The sequence below is a fragment of the Gossypium hirsutum genome, chromosome D10 (genome assembly GCF_007990345.1).
Source record: "Gossypium hirsutum isolate 1008001.06 chromosome D10, Gossypium_hirsutum_v2.1, whole genome shotgun sequence".
In the NCBI taxonomy this organism is placed as follows: domain Eukaryota; kingdom Viridiplantae; phylum Streptophyta; class Magnoliopsida; order Malvales; family Malvaceae; genus Gossypium; species Gossypium hirsutum.
In genome coordinates, this window is record NC_053446.1 from 53702860 (window position 1) to 53727473 (window position 24614).

The 24614-nt window shown below is 32.8% G+C and overlaps 1 protein-coding gene and 1 non-coding gene across 2 annotated transcripts; both read left to right on the plus strand.

Moving 5' to 3' along the window:
* Positions 1–4616: 4616 nt before the first annotated feature.
* LOC121222811 (small nucleolar RNA R71) lies at positions 4617–4723 on the plus strand. The gene has a single exon (XR_005920182.1). It is a non-coding gene; the product is annotated as a small nucleolar RNA R71 (small nucleolar RNA).
* A 14427-nt stretch (positions 4724–19150) lies between these two features.
* Positions 19151–21164, plus strand: LOC107916239 (G-type lectin S-receptor-like serine/threonine-protein kinase SD2-5). The gene has a single exon (XM_041103276.1). It carries the CDS (start codon positions 19411–19413, stop codon positions 20578–20580), a length of 1170 nt encoding a protein of 389 aa, XP_040959210.1. The 5' UTR covers positions 19151–19410; the 3' UTR covers positions 20581–21164.
* Positions 21165–24614: the final 3450 nt, after the last annotated feature.

The following is a 24614-nucleotide window of genomic DNA, read 5'->3' on the forward strand; positions in this document are numbered from 1 at the left end:
ATCATCAGAAGCGTCGGTGTCATGAGTCGTAGGCGCTAAAAAGGAGATATGGAAATGCTGACAGATCTGCTGTAATGTCGTGTTAATACTGTCGAACCTATGGAAATAGTGCTACTCGAAGCGAGTGAACCGCTCAAAAAGATCTGCTAAAGTAGCAGCAAAAGAAACATGATAGTGACTCGAAGGTGGAGGATGAGGTGGGTTCTCGTGATGTAAAGGAACATTATCAGTGAAGTCCTCAGGTTCATTCTGAGAGTCAGAATGAAATAACCGGTGCTGAGGTAGATCTACTCCACAAAGCCATTCGATCATCCTCACATGAGCCATGCTAGATATTCCTTGTGGGGACATCTGACTGGCGAGTGTAAGAGTAGAGGACTACTCTGTTGTGTAGAGGAGACCGTAGTGTCGAGCTAGTCGAGTCACATAAGGGCCTAAATGGATAGGATCTTCCTGTTGTGGTCTGTCTGATGGCGGAAGGCGAGGGCGATGAAGTAGGCTAAATCAAAAATATGCCCTGTGGTCATGCTCCATAAAAAATATGCATCAGTAGTACTGACGACTCCAATGCTCTCTCTCCTACCGGTCAAAGTATGAGCTAAAAGGGCATGAATATACCGTAAAGCCAAAGGGAGTGAAGTCGCCTTCGAGCAACTCGCGTCATAAGGTGCCATACTCACTGTAAGATTTGTCCAACAACTAGATGGCGAGTAGTGGATGTGCCGGTGTAGGCGAAGGAAGTTCTCACCACTCATAAACTCCTCAATATATAGTCCCAAAGTAATGCCGAACTTAGGGACACTCATATAGTGTACCAAGCCACCGAAGTGATGGTGTCCGGCTCGTCATGAGCCGTCATCACTTGCTGGAGAGTAAATATGGAGCAGAACTCCAAATTCAGCTCCATGTATATGGGCTCGATGATAGAGAAGAACTGGTCCCATGGGGTTGTGGTAATAAAGGCTTGAACAAGATTAGCTAACTAGACCTGCTCCAAAGCTACCCAATCAATACATCGGCCTAAGTCGAGTGGTTGTAATCGAAGTAACTGAAATAAGTCCTCTTGGAGACCTACTGAAAATCAGAGATAAGGGTGGCGGGCCTGGTGGTGCTCGAGGAGGAGGTCGCGCCAGGTGTCTTCCACTTTTTCGAAGCAGAAACGACGACCTTGGACTTGTTGCAAGTGTTCGCCATGATGAATCTGCACGAAAATCAAACAATCAAGTATTAAAATAAAATGAAACAGACAGATGAACCGAACATAATAGGAGCAAGCCAATATTGTATGCGATAATCGAAGGTAACATCAATGAGTAAACGAATTAAATAAATCGATAGGGAACAAACTATAAACAAGAATTAGAATGTAAAAGTACCAAAAGACGTAGGACGTAGTTTTAACCAATCAAGAATAATAGGACTAAAAATAATAAGAGGCCTGTAAGAATCAAACTAAACTAAAAATAATATGCATGAACAGAACAAAACCAAATGGAATAAAAAAAGTATGAGGAACACAATAGAATAAAATACAGTGAATAAATAATTACTAAAAGAAAACTAAAATCAAAGCAGAATAAAATAAATAAATAATAATGAGAATATATGAATAAAATAAAAATAAATTAAAAACAAGTAAGGATAATAATCAAATAAATAAAAATAAAAACAAATTAGGGGCAAACAGTGGGGAACCAACGGTAGGTGGCCGGAGCTCTGAAGGTCACGCGGTGTTGATGGTCTGCGTAAGGGAGAAGGGTTGGGGAGAGGGGGTTGTTGGGGTCAGTGAGTGTGTGTTCTGTGACGGGGGTAAAGAAACGGTCATGGGGGTGTGTGGGGTGGTGCGGATTGATGGGAGGCAGAGAAAGGGAGATGTGAGGGAAGGGGTTATTGCGTGGTGGTCTGGGGAAGAGGGGGTGGGTTTGGTGCAAGAAAGCCGAAAGGGAGAATTTGAGGGGTGACGGACTGTTGACAGGGAGAGACGGAGGTCGGAATGGGAGAGGGCGCTAGGGTTAAGGTTGGAAGAAGAAGACAAAGTACAAAAAATGAAAAGAGGATTAGGGTTTTAAAATGGTGATATGGTCGTGTAAGGGCCCGTGTTGGGCCACACGGTTGTGTCACACGCCCGTGTGTGTTTTAAAAATATAGGTCTAGTCTTCACACGGCCTCGGACATGCTCTTGTGTCCAGGCCGTGTGGCACACTGCCGTGTGCAACCTTCTTCACTTCTCCCACGCCCGTGTGAATGACCACAAGCCCGTGTGGCTTGGTCGTGCCTCGTACAACCATGTGCCTTACTCATTAACTCTCTAACTTGATTTAAAAATTAAAAAATTAGCTCCAGGTTTCACACGGTCGTGTCGCACGGTCATGTGGACTATTGTAAGTCGTGTCTCAGTCGATGTTTGAAAAAATTAAGTCTCAGGATCCATACAGCCAAGAACACGCTCGTGTGTCCAGGCTGTGTGGGTCAAAACACATATTTTTTTGAAAATTAATTAATTTTAAAAATATCATGAAATAAATTAAGAAAATTAGCAGTGTTAACACTCGGGTTGCCTTCCGAGAAGCGCTTATTTAAAGTCTAAGCTCAAGTTACCTCGTATTCACACGGTCATGGTGGTTCGCAGAGTCGAAACTCTTCTTTCTCGTTATCAGTTCTATTATCAAAATAAGGTTTGAGTCGAGTACTATTCACTTTAAAGGTGTCAAATTCAGAATGAGTTACCTCGACTTTATCGTATGGGAAGACATTTAGTACTGTAAAGGGATTTTATCCGTTTGTATCAAGCTCCGAAGTGGCAATTCGAGGATCTATTTTATCTAGTAGTACCTTGTCCCCAACCTTAAATTGGTTCGTTCCATCCATACGCTCATCATAGCGGCGTTTTGGTTCTGCATTGTGTATTCTCAGTTTCTCCTTGACATGTGTCCGCAATTCGTTTAGTTCATTGATCTGTAACATTCATACTTCATGAGTCATCATGTTTGTGTCGCATAGGCTAGAACGTGGCTCCATTACGTTTTTTTGAGGGGTTTCCTGCAAAGAAGTTTAAGCCACAAGGTTACTCATATTAACAGAACTCGTATAATCATCTCAATCACTAGATGTCTTAATAGAATCACGAGCTTGGAGAGTAATCGTGTCATCACCTACACGAAGTATTAATTCACTTGTACCCACATCAATAATAGTTCTAGCAGTTGTTAAAAAGGGCCAACCTAGAATCAAAGGTACGTCACTATCCTCATCCATGTCTAAAACAACAAAATCAACTAGGAATATGAATTTATCAATCTTTACAAGAACATCTTCAATAATACCCCTAGGAAATCTAATTGTTCTATATGCTAATTGAATATTCATCCTAGTTTGTTTAGGTTTCCCAATACCTAATTGCTTAAACATTTTATAGGGTATGACATTAATACTCACCCTTAAATCGGCCAAAACATTATTAATATTCAAACTACCAATTAAACAAGGAATAGTAAAACTCATTGGATCTTTCAATTTGTGGGGTAGTTTATTTTGCATTATGGCTGAGCAAACTGCATTTAACTCCACATGCGATGAATCATCTAACTTCCATTTGTTTGTCAAAAGCTCCTCTAAAAATTTAACGAAATTGGGGATCTGCGAAAGAGCTTCAATAAACGGTAAGTTAATATGTATTTTTTCAAAAGTTTAAGAAATTTACCAAATTGTTCGTTTGTGTGGTCTTTCTTCGTTGCGTTAGGATATGACACTTGAGGTTTATATTCTTTACCAACCAGTTTTTTCTCATTCTGGCTTTCTTCAACCTTACCGTTACTTACCACACTTTTTTGCCTCGATTCAGATTCAGATTCAACTAACCCTTCTTCATCTCGAACAGTAATTGCATGAAGCTACTCTCTTTGGTTAGTTTTGGTTTTGCTAGGCAAACTACCTTGTGGTCGTTTTGAAATTAGTTTAGCAAGTTGACCAATTTGATTCTCGAGTCCTTGAATTGACACTTGTTGATTTTTAAGTGCTACTTCAATATTTTGAAAACGGGTTTCTGACACCAAGATAAACTTCGTCAACATCTCCTCAAGGTTCAGCTTTTTCTCTTACTGGTAAGGTTGTTGTTGGAAGCCTAAAGGGGGTTGTGCTCTTTGATTTCCTTGACCACTCTAAGAGAAATTGGGATGGTTCCTCCAAATTGCATTATAGGTGTTACTATAAGGATTATTTTGAGGCCTAGAATTATTACCCATATAATTTATTTGCTCATTCTCCATGCTAGGACCGAAGGGTAAATATTCTAGATTATTTATTCCACCTCCATTTGCATCGCATTGCATCACTGGATGTACCTGCGTAGAAACACATAAACCATCAATTTTTTATTTAAAAGTTCCCCCTGATTCGATAACATGGTGACCGCATCTAAGTTAAAAACACCGGCTGCTTTCGTCGGCTTCGTTCTCAAGACTTGCCATTGATAATTATTTAGTGACATCTCCTCTATAAACTCATAAGTCGCTTCAGGTGTTTTATTGTTCAGAGTACCACTGGCTGCTGCATTGATTAACTACCTAGTTGAGGGATTCAAACCGTTGCATAAGGTTTGAACCTGTAGCCATAGAGGTAACCCATGGTGAGGGCACAATCTCAATAAGTCCTTATACCTCTCTCATGCATCATGTAGGGTCTCTAAGTCGATCTGAACGAAAGAAGAGATATCATTCTTTAACTTGGCTGTCTTAGCCGGTGGGAAATACTTCAGCAGAATTTTTTTAGTCATTTGATCCGATGTGGTAATGGAACCTCGAGGTAAAAAATTTAATCATTGTTTAGCTTTGTTCCTCAATGAGAAAGGAAACAATCGTAATCGAATAGCATCGTCAGAAACGCCATTTATCTTGAAAGTATCACAGACTTCCAGAAAATTAGCCAAATGAGTATTTAGATCTTCGTCTTGCAAACCATCAGACTGAACAAATTATTTACCATCTGAATAGTGTTCGGCTTCTGTTCAAAATTATTCGCAGCAATGGTTGGTCTCACAATACTCGATTTAGCCCCAGTTAGAGTGGGATTGGCATGATCGTACATAGTACGAGGAGAAGGATCTGGACTTGCAGCAACTGTAGGAGGTAGCTGATTATTCTGATTATCACCCACCTCCTCAGTAATAATAACGTCCTCTTGCTCGTCTACTATACTCTGTCGACTCTGCCTTGCTTCTCTACGATTTCTGCAAGCCGTACTTTCAATCTCACTATCAAATAATAATGGTCCCCACGGGTTTCTTCTAGTCATAAACTAAAGGAACCTTTCAGAAACAAAAAAAATAGAAAACAATAATTAAACTAAGAAAAAAAATAAAATGCAATAAAAATAAACGGCTAAATTAATAAAAATCAAGTGTTCCGAATATTTTAGTCCCTGACAACGGCGCCAAAAACTTGATGATCACTAAACTAACTATAATTAAGACAAAAGAAGGAGCACCTATCGAATAATAGTATAGCTATAGTGAGTAAAAAATATCGTATCCACAAGGACTAAAAGTACTAGGAATTACCGTTTTTCTATTATTTAGCCGACAAATTGGAGTGATTGTTTTTAATCTAAAATTACTAAAATAATTTAACTACGAACGCAATAGAGAATGAAATGGGAAAATAATCGAAGATAACCAATGAGAAAGACAATACCCAGGAAAGAATCCACCTAGACTTCAACTATTATTCTGAATCTAAATTAAACGATTTATTCACTTGTGTCTTGATTCGTAGAAATCCCTAAATCATATTAATATCTCTTTCAAGAGTAAGAACAACTGACTCTAGGTTGATTTATTGAAATCTCTTTCTAATTAAAACCTCTATCGTCACATTAACTCGATCTATGGATTCCCCTATTAGATTTAACTCTAATATGGTAGATTTATGTCATCCTATTTCTAGGATTGCATGTAAGTCCACTCAATTATGCTAGATCTACTCTTAAACAGGGACTTTTGCTCTACTGAAATAAGCATATTAAACATGAATTAATATCCCAAAAATATTAAAACATGAAATAAGCACACAAAATTGAAAACAAGAATCAAGTATTTATCGCGTAAAAATAGAAATTAAATAGTAAGATTCATCATAGGTTTCATCCTCCCTAGGTATCTAGGGAATTTAGTTCATAATCTGGAATAAAAACATCTCAAAGTTCGGATAACAACAAGATATGAAAACATCTCAAAGTTCGAATAACAACAAGATATAAAGAAACTCAATAAAACTTCAAAGGAAATTAAATGGAGATCTTCAATCTTGAAGGAGATCCACTTCTGAGTTGATTCCGATGGCATTATTTGATTCTTTTCTTCGATCTTCTCTGAATGCCTACTTAGATCTTCTTATAATTTGTATTTATAAACTTTAGAATGCTCAGAAACCCTAAAAATTAGGTTTTTCTGCATATTTGGGGAACAGGGTGGACTATCGACACGGGCTAGCACATGGGCATGTGGCTAGCCTGTGTAGCTCACAAGGGCATTTGGCCAGCCCGTGTGGAAATGCCCAGGCCGTGTGGTTCCTCGAAACAACTCTACTTGTTCGATTTTGGCTCATTTTTTTCTCCTTTTGCTCCCAAATGCTCTCCTAAGTATAGAAACATGACTTTAAAGGATTAGGAGCATCAAATTCACTAATTTACATAATTAATCATCCAAAAACGCATTAAGAGTGGAATTAAAATATGTTACTTTTGTGACTTATCTTGGGCAAATGCCTAGTTTTTAAAATTTAGTTAGCTATTTAAAACCACCCACGTTTCTTCCATCCCATTTATCATCTCTTTCAAAAATTTTTCCAAACACAAATCAAAGCATTTCTCCTGAAATTAGTTCATCCTTTTCTATTTCTAAGCTCTCCAAACACAAAATCTTCTTTCAATTTCAAAGAATACTTATGTTTTTAACCTCAATATCTCTAAATTTCTTCACACGTTCAAACTTGAATTTGCTCCATAGCACGTCGATTTTGCAAAATTGAGGTAACATTCTGACTTTTCATCATTAAACTAAGTGTGTTATCATTTCAAATGAGTTTTAATCGATTAAATCACGATTTCAATAGATCAATTGATTTTACGTTGATTTTAAGCTTGAAAATAGTGAATCTCGTATTATTAAGTTAAATTACTATTTCAAAGCTATTTTCAATTTATTTTGATCTTATTAGAAGGTTTTTAATCCTAATTTAACAAGTCTTTAAGTAATTTTGGAAGATTTGAATGATCTCCTCTCTTTAAAATTAATCTAGCTTGATTTTTTTCGGAAAAATGAGATCCACATGATTGGACAAAATTGAAGGTTTAAATATGTAATTAGATGATATTTAGGAATACTAGGATTGAAATTAAGGTTTAGAAACAAGATTTTAGTGGTGAAATCAAATTTTCGGCAAAACTAGCTAAGTTTTCGATATAGAGATCTACAGGCTTTGATTTGTGATTTCAAAATGAATTAATATTGTTTGCTGCTTTTTGTAATGCCTTTGTATTGTATTTGATGTGTATGTAAAGTGCCAACTCATTTGGGAGCCTCTACAAGCAAGGAAAAAGGCAAACAAAAGCTTACTTGAGGTTTGTGGTGGAAGCTAATTGCTAAGGTGAGTGATCTTGTGTGATATAATTAATGCACAAAATAGTGAGTTAAAGGGGGCTTGTGTAACACCCTTAACCCGTATCCGTCGCTGGATTTAGGTTACGATGCTTTACCGGACATAACACAACTCAGAACAGATGTTCATTAGAATTCAAGAATCCAAACAATTACTATTTGGTCAGCCATTAAAATTGAAATACTTTAAATACTAAACCCAAAAATTTTCATTTTAACGTTACTATCTTTACTCGAATGTATAAGTAAATAGTTTATAGATTTCAAACTTACTTTAAATACATATATTTATATATAAAATATATTATTTAAGAGTTTTAAAACATACATTATTATATATTATCAACTAGCACAAATGAAAATATTATTATAGCCATTTTAAAAGAAAAATAAGCCAAATATGCAATTTACAAGTCAACTATACTTAAAATCATACTTAGTTTAATACCAAATTATACATAATTTTCAATTTCATATAATCCAATATACATATGCAAATTACTAATTTATTTCATAACATTTTGTTAATATAAACACCTTTTCATGAACTAAATTTAACAACCATTTCATCTAAAGCATGCTAAGCCATTTACCTATAACCGAATTCATATAATACCAAATCCAAAACATATTACATGTATATGACATATTTGACTAATACCAACTAATTTATTATAACCCATACACATTCAAACTAAATGTCATTCAACCACATGTACATTCGGCTAGATAACTAACTCCATAGCCGAATCTACAAATTCAAAAAAAAAAACAAGACATATGTATCACATATATTTATATATCATAAGCTTAAACCACGACCGAATATGCATAAGTATAAGCTTGGTTTTAAACCATTAGTACAAAACATATGCATTGAAAACAAAATCAACCGCAAGGTAATAAGCCACTTTCGCATGGCTATTAATTACAGTTACAAAATTTCAAAATACGACATTCAAAATATCATCCACCTATACATGCCATAGATTGAGTTCAAACATTTAAATACTGAAACAGTAAATAGAGTGATGAACTTTGCTAACGATCCCCGAGCTTGAAGCTTGAATTAAAAGTCTATAAAACAGAGAAACGTAAACACACCAAGTAAGCTTATAAAGCTTAGTAAGTCTTTAGCATAACAAAAATATATAAAAATCATATAATTCCTTAAGTAAATTTATTAAAACTGTAAGTACCACATATAATTATTATCTAAACATTTATTAACCTTAGAACAATTTCATTACATCTAATAAACATTATATAAACTTTTGAATTTGAATTACTATAGCATAAGGCCGAATATTTATTTGACAAATACTTATATATATATCAATATCATTTTTATATACAATCAATCAATATACTTACCTCAACATCGAACAGGATATATCATAATACATACATGTTTATTTAATTTTTTTTACAATCCATTTGATATTACGTTGACAATCAACATAAACTTTCTAAACACATATATTGAACAGATTCACCCGCACGTAGCCTACTAGGCTTGAAGCCTGATTCGATACACCGGCATTAACCCTGCTAGATGTAAGGTTTGAAATATTTCACCGGCATTAAGCCTGCTAGACGTAAAGTCTGAAATATTTCACTGGCATTAAGCCTGCTAGACGGAAAGTCTGAAATATTTCACAGGCATTAAGCCTGCTAGGCACAAAGCCTGAAAATCTCATATACAAAGGTGATCTTTCGTATAATTCTTTATGATTACATAAGTCTTACTCAATATTCGTTTCTCCGTAAAAATTGAATTATATTAAATTCTTCATAGCAACCACACATTCGAACATATATGTATAATTCAAAACTTTAACTTCAGCTCAAGGAATTTGTAACTAATATTTGAACCACATATGTATATAAAATTCATACATTAAATTCAGCTCAAGAACTTGAATATATATTCGAACCACACATATATATATGAAATTCATAATATTAAGTTCAGCTCAATAAACTTGTATCATACATTCAAACTTTAACCATGTAAATTCTACTATTAGTTTCATTTCATTGAGCTTAAAGCATACCATAGCTAATATACATGTAAGTTATACTACCAATTTGAATCTAACTAATTCAATTCATATGTTCTGCTAACACATATGGAAATCATAAAGTTCTAATCGATTTATATACTATTAATTCCAGCTTATTAAATATATGATAGATATATATATATTCTGATTTAATAACATTAAATCGCTAATAGACTTACCTCGGACAGTGAAAATCGAAATTGGCGATTAATCGACGATTTTAGTTTTTGCTCGATCCAACTCTGATTTCTTTGGTTCTTGATCTAAATATATTCAAAATAAACTAGTTAATTATTATTCTATTCAATTTAGTCCAAAAACACATAAATGGGAAAATTACCATTTTGCCCCTAACATTTTACACTTTTTGCAATTTAGTCCATATTGCATAAAGCACAAAATACATAAAATTTAAACAATCCATGCTAGGGCCAGATATTCATAATGTTAATACAAGTCCTCAAATTTCATTTATTTCACATTTTAGTCCCTCAAAAATTTATTTTCACAATTTAGCCCTAATTACTCAATTTCACCAAAAATTCAAAGACAAAACATGTTAATCTTTCACATATCTTTCATATTTCATCATCAACTATCATAAATCTCAAGCATTCATCAATGGCATATCTCAAAATCACCATCAAATTCTAAAATTAAAGCATGGGCTAGATAGAACATGAAGCAACGATCACAAAAATGTAAAAATCATAAAAAATCGAAACTAAAACATACCTTAATCAAGCAAAGTAAATGCCGAAACCTAAGAAGCCATAGATGGTTGCTTCCTTTTCAAAATTCGGCTAACAAAGATGAATGCTTTCATCATTTTATGACTTATGTTATTATAATGTTATAATTTACCTAATTACTAAATTAACCCTATAATAATAATATATAACATATACCTTAAGGTTAGTTTTTTCAAATGCCGCCCACTATCCTTCTTTTGGTCTTATTGCATCATAAATCCTCCTATTTAAAAAGACAACAACAATTGGGTGCTTTTATACTTAACCCTTAAATTTTCATTTTACGCGATTAAGCCCTTTTTATTAAATCGGACACTTAAACGACAGAATTAAAACACAAAAATTTCACACAATCAAATTCACACATAATAAACTCACAAAATAATATTAAAATATTTTTTGACTCGAATTTGTGGTCCCGAGACCACTATATCCGATTAGGGTCAATATTGGGCTGTTACAGCTTAGGTGATCAAATCATTTCATCTAAGTCCTAGAAGTAAATGTTCTTACTTGAGTTTTGATTATTTAATAAACAAGATTATATGTGTTATGAAAGGCTAAGTGTGTGATGTGATTATATATGTGGATATGTGTTGTGAAAGGTTAAGTGTGTGATGTGATTATATATGTTGAATATGTGACTAAATATACCCTGTGGATAGCTGGATTTATGCACACACCTCTAATACGAAAGTGAGTTTGGCTCAATGAGCAATATGTTAGCACTTGTAGTGCAGTATATGATAGTGATAAGTGATATGAACATGATAAGTGTGAGTGTGCATAAACCAGAAAATAAATGTGTGAAATGGATATATTGGCCTTATGAACCTTTCAAAACATTGGATATAGTTGGTATGCCATTGGATTTGAGTATTCATTTATATTTTTTGTTATTGGGATAAGTGGAGGGATAAGGGAATATACAACGTTGCTCCATTCGTGGGATATGTTGGTGTATTGAAGCGTGTTAGCTTCATGCTACACTTACTTAGGATATGTAGACTCTTTTGAGTCATGGTGTGATGGAGATCCGTGCATCTAATGAGAGCCTTTGATATGCATTTTCATCCTCACAAGTTGCCAATGTATCATTATGATATGGTATTTGATGATGCTATGTGATAAGTGTATTTAGCATGCTTGTTTTTAACTCTTGTGTTTGTGGTTTATTGTAGCATCTTGAATACTCATTGAGCTTGGTTAAGCTCACACCCTTTTATGAATATTTTTGCAAAGACATAGCTTGTATGGAGTGGTGAAGTGAGCAAGTTAGGGATCCAAAGGCAAAGGCACATTAATTGTGCTTGTGAAATGGTTTTTAGTTCATAAGGGTTGGCAATGTAGGTTTAAATTTGAGGGACTGAACTTTACTTTTGTTTTAGATTTGTAAATGGACGTTTCAAGAACTGTTTAAAGATTTTTATAACTAATTTGTGGACGTTATATTGCTTCAATGATTGCATGATGTATGCTAGATGAATGCTTAGTTAATTATTGAGTAGCATACATGTGATTTATTGATTTATGGTTAAAATGGTTTAAATGATGTGTTGAAAGGTTGGACAGATGCAAAATGATCAAATGGAAAGGTACGTATCTTTATTTCACTTTATATTACCTTGTATGCAAATTTGGTATGTTGAGTAATTGATTTGAGACTTTAGAAAAGCATGACACATAGGAAATTGATTTGGATGCAAAAGCATGTTAATGTATGATCTTATGTATTTGAGCATGATGTATGTGTATTATGTATGCTATATGACATGTTGGAATAGGGAAAATGACATGAGATCATGAAATAGTATGTGTATGGGAGTGTCAAAGTGTCATATGTAGGTGCTGCAATTTTTCTGCAAATTTTTGAGTTGATATCGTGATGAGCCCTATAGGATATCCGATACTGGTTCGATGTCATGACGTGGGAATCGCATGGTCACGACACGACGTCCAAAGAGTTTTGGGCATACTTTGAAACTGTTGCAAATAAGTCTTGATTTTTATATAATAAAATTAGAGGTATTAAACAAAATGAAATGTTTTGAATATTTAAAAGACTTGGTTCTATACATTGAATTTCAATATGGTAACTTCAATTTCTTAAAATGGTTTGTCTGGATTTTTTGTAAAATTTATGTTTTAGTCCTTAAACTTCATTAAATGAGTTTTAAATGTCATTTTGATCTAAATTTTTTGCCAATGGTTTAAAATGAGATGCCCAAGACACTTGTTGGACAAAATTTATGTTTACATTTACATTTGCACATACGATATGTAAAATGACAGGTTTACCCCTATTTATAATTTGTTGTTTTGTGTTAGACGAAGCATGATTTGAGCTTGTGTGTTTAAGATTAAGCGTTTAAGCATGTTTGTTGGGTGTGATGGTTGGTTTTATGTTGTGTTTGGATGACCGGTAAGGAGAGTCACTTAAGTGGCTAATGTGACGTTCCAAATTCGGGTCGGCCCGTTCCGGCTGGGTTTGGGGCGCTACATTCCCAACTAGCCTGTCCTCTTATCCTTGTCCCGGCTCTTGGCCTCTACAAGTCAACTAGCCTCCACTACTCCACATTGACCTTCTCTTTACTCTGCCATATCCTCTTCCCTTGTTTTATCTTATATCAACAGGGTTGATTATTTGTTTGTATCAAATGATAGAGTAAAAATTTGAAGGTTAAAATATAATCTAAGTCCCTATACGTTTCACACATTTGAAATTTAGTTTCCTTATTTTATTTTTCAGGAATTTAGTTCCTTTTCAAATTTTAAACTTCAGGTTCAGTTATTATCACCATTAAAATTCTTCATTTAAATTCAATGGTGTGACATTGTAAAATTTTAAAAAAAATTAACTTGGTAGTGATGTAATAAAAAAAGTTACGATAAAAATTGCTTATCTGATCTTTTTTCCTTAAAAATACGCATTTGAACTCGTAATGATAGCATAATTTTTTTGTTGGAATAGTGTTCTTAAAAAAATGACTACAACATTGTAATTGAAATAGTTAACAATATTATTTATTTATACTAATTAGCAACATATAAAAGTAAGAGTACCAAATTGTGTAAAAAATTAAAGTATATGGATTTAATCCAAGTTTAAGCATAGTATAGGGGCCAAAACTAAAATTTGACCATTGTCTTATAATGTCAAAAAAAGTAAGACAACTCCAAAAGATATGTCTCCAAGACCCTTAAAGTATTCAAATTATATTTAACCACACGCAATATTTTAATAAAAAATTTAACTATATTAATTTGGACTAACTAATGACATTATGAAAATATAGGACCAAATTAGGTTAGAAATTAAAATATAAGGATTAGTCAAATTTAAGTATAATAGGAAAGACCGAAATTGAAATTAAACTATTTTATAAAAATACAAAAATAAAATAAAAACAAATGAAACTTGGGTGAGTGTCTACGTGTCTGTAATAGCCCAATTTTGCCCAGCCCAACACACATAAATAAACCCAAACCAAAACAAAATAAAAACAAAACAAATAAAGTCCATTTACAAAAAATATATATATACATTAGCCTAAATTACAAGCCCAAACCTAGCCCAAAACTTAAACAATTTTCAGAAACCCTAAAAAAAAACCCTAACTCTAGTCGCCGTTGCTCCTCTACTCTAGCCGTCGCTGCTCCTCTGCTTCACCATATCAGCAGGCATGCTTCCCAAAGTCCCCTCATCCTGAGGTTTGCCTTCTCTACCGCCATTTCACCAAAACGGCAAGGGCGCCCTTCTCCACCACCTTGACTCGGCCCCTTACCACAAATACCTGCAAAAGAGAAAGAAAACAAAGCATAGAACAAAAAGCAAAAACAACAAAAATAGCGAAAAAGAAAATAAAAAAAGAACAATATTTAATATATTTGACTATAAAATCCATAGCAACGAGATGTAATTTTTACAAGGAATCGAATACAATACAAAAAAAAGAAGAACAACAAGTTTAACAAAAAAAGGTAGTTACTTTTTTATTTCGAAATATAAAAAGAAAAAGAAAAAACAAAAGGCTAGATTTTTCTTTTACCTATTTCGCTGCACCACTGCTGTGGGTGGTCCCTGTCGACTTGTAAAGCCGTCAAATCCCTAGGGATTTGTCTAAGGCCGCGTCGAAAAGGGAGAGAAAATGAAAAGTTTTTTATTTTTTTGTCGAATTTGATCAGATTTTTGGGGATTTTGATCTTAGATCTGTGTTCTATGTTCTATATACAAAGGACTTCAAAAGGGGAGGTTTTGGGGAACTCTGGCCACCAAAGGCAGCAGTCTCCGTCGCCAATGACCGGTGGCCATGGCGGAAACCCATCGTCCCATGGCTGATCGAAAAGGGGGAGTTGAGAGAGAGTAGGGAGAGTTTTTTTTTTTTTTAAAAGGGATTATTAAAATGATTTTTTAGGTTTTTTTAACTTAAATAGGGTCCCTAAAACTAAGTCATTTTGGCCTTGGTTTCAGATGCCCAAAACGACGTCATTTCGAGTACAACTCGAAGATCCGACCCAAATGGCCCCAAGATCTGCGTGTTTTTTTAGGGTTGGGAAAATTTCTTCCTAGACTCTTCCAATTTTTCCCCTTATTTAATTTCATCCTATACTCTTTTTATTTATTTCATTTTTACCCTTTTATTTTATTTTCTAACATTTTGGCTCCCTGGCCTGCTGCTAACCCATTAAGGGAATGACACTTGTGCAGGGGTGGCGAAAATAACGTCCTGGGTCCCTAAACATTTCTACTTTGTTTTAAATTAATCCTTTTTTTCTATTTTTTTTCTTTTCTTGCAAATTTGGACTTCAATTTTTTTAGGGTTTCAATTTAGTCTTTAATTTTTAGATTTAGTCCCTTTACTTCCTGTTATTTAAATTCCAGCATGTTTAAATTTTTATTTATTTATTTATTCCCTTTAAATTATGGATTTTACAGTTTTACCCTCAAAATTTCTAATTATTTCCTTTTAGTCTTTTCTTTACTTCTTTGTTTTTTTTAAACTTGCACTTTAAATGTCTTTTAAATTTCAATTTAGTCCTCTATTTATTTTATTCAACATGCTTATTTCTTTTAATTATCTGCACTTTTAACCTTTGTTATTTATATTTCTGCCCCTTCAAATTGTATAATTTATTATTAATTATTGTCATCACTAATATTATTTTATTTATTTTTATTTATTTATAATATTATTTTACTTGTATTTATATAGCAATTTCATCTTTGCTAAGCATTCTATTACACTTGCTCATAATCATACAATGTTTAAATAGATTAATTGCACATCGCATCAAAAATTATATTCATTTTATCCGATATAGAGGCAATGTTCATTATTTTTGGACTTTGAGGAGTCGTGCTCCTAAATTACGGAGTATGGTCTCTTTCTAAAACCAAAGTAATCGAGTATCCTACTAAAAAATAAAAACAAGATTTAAGTAAAGATTGAATGGTGATTATTCTTATTTTTCGAGAATTCAAAGCATCGTGTCCTAACTTACAGGGTATGATCCTTTCTTCTCGACTAACTCGAAATAAGGTCTTTTCGTAAAATTTGATTTAGTTAAGTGATTAAAAAGAACATCATGCAAAGAGGGATCGTATTTTAATTTCTCTTCGAATTTTCAACTTCCGACATCAAAACATCAAGTAATCAACTAGGTACCAATTTTAGGCATTATGAGGGTGTTAGTCCTTCCTCATACGTAACCAACTCCCGTACCTATTTTTCGGATTTGTAAGACCGAATATTACTGTTTTAGTAAACTTAACGTTTTATTAAAACGATCGAGTTTTGAGGTGATCCAATCGCACTTAAATAAAGGATTAGTGGTGACTCATTTTCATTTTTTAAAATAAAAGTCGATTTCAAAAAAAAAAATCCTTCGTTTTATATATAGATTCTAGTATAAATTTCCTAGCTTCGCTTGAAGAATCGTTGCATAAATTCCTTTCAAACATATTTCTTTATCATTTATAGCACAAATACATATACAATTTTTATTGCTTTAGTAAATATTAGTTTACTATCCCGACTCGTTTTCAGTAAATTTATAATAAATTATACCAATTAATTTAATTTAATTTAATTTAAAAATAATCTTTTTATAAAAAATCAAACTTTTTATTAAATTAAATTATAAATGATTATATTAGATTTAGATTGTTTTAGATCAAGTTATTGTTATGGTCTCTCTACTATGTTTAAATTTAAAATTTAGTATCGATACTTTAATATGATTTAATTCCTCTAAATAATATTGAAATAGTTGATACCTTTAATTATTATGATCAAAATGTGAGGTCAAATTCTTTCTTAAATGTGCCCATTCCAACTTCATGTTGAAATACACACAAACATATATATATATGTTTTAGAATGGTGTTTTTAAGAGAACTTCACGTAATTATTTTAATCAAAATAATTAATAATGTTAAGTATTTGGATTAACTAATGAGTTATAAAGTTGATGATCAAATTATGTCAAATTAAAATGTAAAGACTAAATCTCAATTGTAAGCATAGTAGAGAGTTCAAAACTACAATTTTACCATTATCTTATAATGATTAAAAAATAAAAAGAGTTGTGTCATTAGTAATTCCAAATAATTAGTATTGTTAATAATTTCGACAGTAATGTGATTTAAAAAAAACACTTATTAGAACTGATTATGTCAAAAAAATTTGTTAGAATAATATATTTTATAAAAAAATATCAATGTAAAAAATTTAGAATAACTAAGGATGTTAACTATTTGGACTAACTAACATTATTGTAAAAGTAGAGAACCAAATTCTGTTAAATTAAAATATAAATATTAAATATCAAATGTGAACATAATAAAAGGATCAAAACTAAAATTTTACTATTATATTATAATGGCAAAAGAAGTTGGATTTGAGGTGTATATAAATTAAAGTGTAAAGATTAAACTGGAAATTTATCATTATGTATAATCTAAAAAATTTTACGTGTGCTTGGTAGATAAGCCTTTGGAGACCTTCTTTTAATTTATCAACTAGTATGGTTCCAGCCACGCTTCGCATTAGGTTGATTATTTGTTTGTGTCAAATTATGGAGTAAAAATTTGAATGTTAAAATATGCTTCAAGTCCCTATCACTTTGTATATTTGGAATTTACTCCCCCTAGTTTATTTTTGAGAATATAGTCCTCTACTTTTCGGATTTAAAAATTCAGGTCCAGTTGATACCACCGTTAAAACTCTTTTATTAATTTCTCTGGGGTGACATTTTGAAATTTAAAAAAAAAATCACTTGGTAGTCATGTAACAAAAAAAAATTGAAAATACTTACTAGAATTTTTTTTCTTAAAAATATCCATTTGAAATCATCATGATGAAAATAAAATTCTATTAGAATAATGTTATTAAGAAAAATTGATGGCAACATTTTTATTGAAATAGATAGCAATATTAACTATTTAAGCTAACTAATAACATTATAAAAGTAGAGGGACCAAAATATGTAGAATAAATAAAGTATATAGATTAAATCTTAAGTTTCAGCATAGTTTAGAGGCCAAAATTGAAACTTGACCATTGTTTTATAATATAAAAAAATCGATGCAAATGTAGAAGAAACGGGAAGCCACATATTAGTCTCTAAGACTAATTATATATAACCACATAATGTTTTAATCGAAACATTAACAATATTAACTATTTAGACTAATTAATAACATTATAAAACTATAAGGACCAAATTATATTAGAAATTAAAATATATAGATTAAATCTCAAATGTAGGCATATTAGAGGGGCCAAATCTAAAATTTAACTATTTTGGTAAAATGCGAAAAAAAAAGCAAAAGAAAAGGAGCATAGAAGGAGGAAGTACGATATTATGTTAGAAATTAAAGTGTATAGATGAAATCTTAAATTTAGGCATATTAAAGGGATTAAAGTTGAAATTTAATCTTTTTGATAAAATATTAAAAAAAGCATAGTTGGACGTGACGTGTAAGGAGGGACCTTTTGTATATGGTTACTAGTATGGACTTTCACGCTTTGAATTGATTATTTGTTTGTGTCAAATTATTTAGTCAATTTATTTAGCAAAAGTTTGAAAGTTTAAATATACTCTAAGCAAAATTTTCATAATTAGATTGGTGGTCAAATTGATTAGGCTATTGATTTTACGGATCAATTAAATAAATCACTAAAAAATTATAAAAAAAATTAAAAAAAACAGCTCAATTGATTTTTAATATGGTTCAACTGGTCCGTATCGGTTTGTGGGTTAACCAGTCTGATGCCTTTCTTCAAATCAGTTTGTGGGTTAATCAGTCTGATGCCTCTCTTCAAATCAGTACCCTAGCCAATTTGATCCGGATCAAACAACTATAACTTTAAGTTTCTATACACTTCGTACATTTGAAGTTTAGTCCTTTATTTTCAAGAATTTAATTTCTATACTTTTTAGATTTAAAAATTCACTTTCAAATTATATATAACAATATAATATTTTAGTTTAAAAATTAATAATATTAAATATTTGAATTAATTAATAATATTATAAAAAAATAAATTAGGTTAGAAATTAAATTAAAAGAGTTTTAAATTTAAGCAGAGATGAAAATTAAAAATTAATCATTTTTATAAAATGCAAAAAGATAATAAAAAGAGCGTGGGTGTCGTCGACAAGGAGGAAGGTCCTGTGTACCTTCCTTTAATATATAGCTATCTAGATTATATGGATATAGATCGTCTAGTAATGACCATTCTTGGTGATTTTGCAAAACATACTGGTTTTCTTTTTTGACATTTCTGCTGAAAGATTTTTCTTTTTCCAATATGATAGCAGTTTAGCAAGCTTGAGGCCATTGTTGCAGCTGATTTACTCTTTCCTATCATCAAAAAATTTTAAAAATAATAATAATTTACTCTTTCCTGGAAAGCCATTGCCTGTCTTAGAAAGCATGAATCCGAATGCTCGTTGCTACTTTATAATGACCACCCTTTTTATTCTACTGATCATAGCGGTTATTGTGAACTTTGATTTACTTTTTTGGATAGTTCTATGCGTTTTACTTATTGTTTTAGGGGTTTTCTTTTTTCGAAGATATAGATATGGAGCCCAAAAAGTTGAGGAAGATCATCTAGACAACATGTCGGGAATGCCAACTAGATTCTCTTATGAAGAGTTGAAGAATTTCACCAAGAACTTTAGCAACAAGCTTGGTGAAGGTGGATTTGGGTTTGTTTTTCATGGAGCACTGTCTTCGGGTTCTGAAGTTGCAGTGAAGCATCTTTTTGGCATTGGTCCAGTTAACAAGTCCTTCATAGCTGAAGTTCAGACTATTGGAAGCATCCACCATTTCAATCTGGTAAGCTTGGTTGGATTTTGTGCTGAAAAATTCAATAGGCTTTTAGTTTACGAGTTCATGGCTAATGGATCATTAGACCGATGGATCTTTAATAAAAACCAGGATCTTTCACTTGATTGGCAAGTTAGAAAGAAGATCATCTTAGATATAGCCAAAGGACTTGCTTATCTTCATGAAGACTGCAATAGAAAGATAATTCACTTAGATATCAAACCTCAAAATATTCTTTTAGATGAGAATTTCAATGCTAAAGTTTCGGATTTTGGGTTATCTAAGCTAATTGAAAAAGATCAAAGTCAAGTAGTTACAAGTATGAGGGGAACCCCAGGTTATATGGCTCCTGAATGGTTAAGCTCAATCATAACTGAAAAAGTAGATGTTTATAGCTTTGGTATTGTGGTCCTAGAAATTCTGTGTGGGCGACGAATCATTGATGAATCTCAACAGAATGAAAGGTATTTACTGGAGCTATTTAGGAGAAAGCAAGAGGAAGGGCAACTCCTGGATTTAGTCGATAAGTGCAATGATGATATGCAATCAAATGTAGCTGAAGTCGTGGAGATGCTAAAGGTTGCTGCATGGTGCTTACAAACTGAATATGCCAACAGGCCTTCCATGTCCACGCTTGTGAAGCATTTTGAGGGCTCGGCTGATGCTGTGATCAACGTAAATGAAGATTTTCAAAATGAATTAACAACACAAGCGCCTGCAGAGAGTTTTGCTTCATCAATTACACCCTCTGTGTTATCTGGGCCAAGGTGAAGGTGATGATCGTGGACGTGGAAGGGATGATGGAAGATAATATTCATGAAGATTGGATGCAAGGTATGTTATGGCCCCAGTTTTAACTTATCCAAATATATTATTTCCATTAGCAAATTTGTAGTCAGCCTTTCTGCAATGTTACAAATATTATCTTTATTAGCAAAATTTGTAGTCAGTCTTTCTGAAATGTTACAAATATAGTTTGCGTCACGTACTTGTTTTCACTCCAACCTTTGGGTTCAAAACATCTAAGTTACCCGACTGGAAACAGAAGACTGAAGGTTAGTGGAAGATGGTCTCTTTTCCTTATTGATTACATGTACTCTAAAAGTAAGGAAAAGTCTTGTAAGAAAATTCCTATTTTGTTTTATTTTGAAGTCTACATACAATACACGTTTCTCAAAGGTCAATCTTCATTTCTTTTCAAAGTTTCTGAAAGGTCAATTTGTGTGTGCCTTCCACTTGTAACAACAATTCTATCAAGCTGGTCCTAAAAGAGTATAAATTGACTTATTATACTCAATATGAAGTCAAAGATATTGATATTTTGGCAACCTTCCGGGTAACTCCTCAACTCAGAGTTCCGCTTGAAGAAGCAGGGGTCGCGGTAGTTGCTGAATCTTTTATTGGTACATGGACAACCGTGCAGACCAATGGATTTACCAGCCTTGATCGTTATTAAGGGCGATGCTACCACATTGAACCCGTTTCTGGAGAAGAAGATTTATTATATATTGTAACAGCCCATTTTTAACCTGCTCAAATTACAAACAAATAAATTATAAGTAAATTACAAGCCCAAAATAATGGCCCAAATGACAAAAACCCCAAGGCCCAAAATATATAACCTAACCCAAAACCTTAAAACCAATAACCCAAAGCCCAATAGCCCATAACCTAAACTATTCTCAAAAAAAAAACCCTAACCCCTTTGGCGCCGCTTCTCATGTCGCATCGGCGTGCTCGCCGCTCGAGGCCTGACACGCCCTTGCCACCATTGCACCAAAATGACAAAGGTGTGCTTCCCGTCGTCGCCGTTGACCATGGACGCCTGCAAAAAGAAAACACAAGGAAAAAAACACCACATGCAAAGAATAGTAGAAAAGAAAATAAAAATTAATAGTTTAATGTAATATTCAGCTATAAAAGCCATAACTATCATGTATTTTTTTTACACACAGACAATCAAAAAAGAAATATAAAAAGAAACCACAACAGTTTTTTTAACGAAGGTATCTTTCTCTTTTGCACAATTTTTTGAACACTATATATATATATATAAATACGAAGGGTTCTTACCTCAACCTCAACCGTCATCGTCGGAGTCTCCTCTGGCCTAGAAGGCTGTCGAACCCTTGGGGGTTCGCCTAAAGCCGCGTCGGGAACGATTGGAAATCGAAAGGCCCTCTTTTGTTGGTGTCGAACTTTGACTGGATTTAGGGATTTTGACCCCGAATTTGGATTCCCCAAAAAATAGGGACAAAAAGGCCCCTTTTTTGCGATCTCCGGCCACTGGAGCTGGTGGTCTCCGTTGTCGATAACCAGTAGCCACTGCAGAGACTCGTCGGCGCCAGGGTTAGATGTGGAAGAGATGAGAGAAAAAAAAGCCTAAAGATTTTTTTTTAAAGCTAAGTTCAGAAATGAAATTTTTAAGAAATTTTTTGCATATATAATGACCAAGATACAACGTCGTTTTGACCAAGCTCTAGAAGCCTCAAAATGACATTGTTTTGAAACGCTACCCGATGACCCGACCCGAACCGCACAAGATCCGAACTTTTTTATAACGGGTCTATTTATTCCTTGGGTCCTTCCTCTTTTACGACTTGTTTCAATTTAGTCCTGTCTTATTTTTTATTTTGCCATTTAGTTCTATTTTATTTTCATTTTGGTCTATGGGCCATTTTTGGAAATGGATACCAGAAATGGCATCATTTTGAAGCTGGACCCGCCAACCCGACCCGAATCCCTTGGGATCCGCGTGTTTTCATGGAATGGTCTATTTGCGGCCCTTGTCCTTCTGCTTTTCAACCTTGTTAATATGGTCCTAATTTTTTTTCCTTCTTTTTAGATTGCACCGTTTAATTTTAATTTGTTTTCAATTTAGTCCTTCGTTTGCTGACCTTCTGGGAATGACGTGTGTCCTAGGGTTTGGGATAATTCCTGATTTGAGCCCTATTTATTTTCGCATTTCTCATTTTAGTCCTCTATTTACTTATTTATTAATTTTATTACAATTTATGCTTTTAATTTCATTTTAATTCCGATTCAGACATTGGTTTATTTAATTTCAACCTTTTATGAATTTTATTTATTTATTATTTCTTTAACCCTTTTTAATAATTAAAATTCATGTTATTTCTACTTCCTTTTATGGTGCATTATCCGCCCTTATTATTGTTATTATTATTTCATTATTCATGTTAATATTATGATAGTAACTATAATATAATTATGGCTACTATTACTATAAATTGTTGTCTTTTTATTATCATCATATTTGTATTATTATTACCCACTAGCATAGTATTTTTATTTTATTTTATTGATTTATTTATCTGTCCATTTATTTACTTATCATTTTAATATCATCATTTCATTTTTACCCGTTACTATGTTATTTTATTTTGCTAACATTCGTGCCGTGTATCGCGTTAAAACATATTCGTCCATTTTATTACTAGGTCTAGATAAATTAAAAAGCATATCATTAAAAGGTTGCATTCGTTTTACCATATGAATAGGAAATATTTTAAAAGAAAAAACAAGGCAATGTTCATTATTTTTGGAATTAGAAGAGTCATGTTCCTAACTTACGGAATATAGCTTCTTTCTAAAACCGAAATAGCCAAATATCTATTTAAAAAAATGATATTTAAGTAATGATCAAATGGCGTTTATTCTTGTTTTCGAGGATTTAAGGCATTGTGTCCTAACTTACGGGGCATGATCTTATCTTCTCGATTAACTTGAAATAAGCCCTTTTCGTGAAAATTAATTTAGTTAAGCGATATTTTAATATCATGCTAAGAGGGATCGTATTTTAAATTTGCTTCGAATTTTCAATTTTCGACATCAAGACATTAAGTAACCAACTAGGTATCAATTTTGAGCGTTCTGAGGGTGCTAATCATTCCTCATATGTAACCAACTCTCGAACCCACATTCTTGGATTTCGTAGGCTAAAAAGTATCATTTTAAAAAATCTAATCTTTTATTAAGATGGTTAAAATTTGAGGTTACCCGATTACACCTAATAAAAATGATCAGTGGCACTACACCAAAACAGGCTTTTAGCTGCACTTTTAGCGGCGCTTGGACAAAAAACGCCGATAAAAATTGAGCATTAGCGGCGCTTTATGGAAATTGCCACTAAAGATCAAGCATTAGCAGCGTTTTTTGAAAAACGCTGGCAAGAATGGGCATTAGCAGCGTTTCTAAAAAAAAAGCCGCAAAAAACCAAAGCCCAACAGTGTCGTTTTCTTACCTTTCGGGGCCTTAGTGGCGATTTCAAAAAAGCGCCGCTAATGTTCGGGGCTTTAGCGGCGTTTTTGAAAAAGCGCCGCTAATGCTGGGGGCTTTAGCGGCGTTTTTGGAAAAGCGCCGCAAAAAATATTTTATCTTAATTGGTTTATTTATATTAAATAAAATTTAATTTATTTCTAATTGAATATTTAAAATCTTCAGAAAAAAAAATAATAACACGTAGAAATAATTTGAAATAAAACACATGGAAAAATGAAAATACTATTATTTAAAATAATTTTAAAGTTTTTTGGGTACATGATTACTGATTGTTTTTAAATTTATATATTAAAAATTTTCTTATATAATCGTAAAAGAGATAGTATTAATTTTAAAATATTGAATTAATTATCACTATAGTTTAGGGTTTTTGGTTTAGGGTAATGATTTATTTAAGATTTAAGGCCAGTTTAGGAGTTACTATTTTAAGGTTTAAGGAGTATGGGTTTAGAGATTATGGTTTAAGTGTTGAGATTTAAGGTTTAAGGGTTAGAGGGTTAGGAGTT

Excerpts from the sequence above, each read along its gene's own strand:
- LOC107916239 (XM_041103276.1), top strand. The coding sequence starts at position 19,411 with ATGAATCCGAATGCTCGTTGCTACTTTATAATGACCACCCTTTTTATT.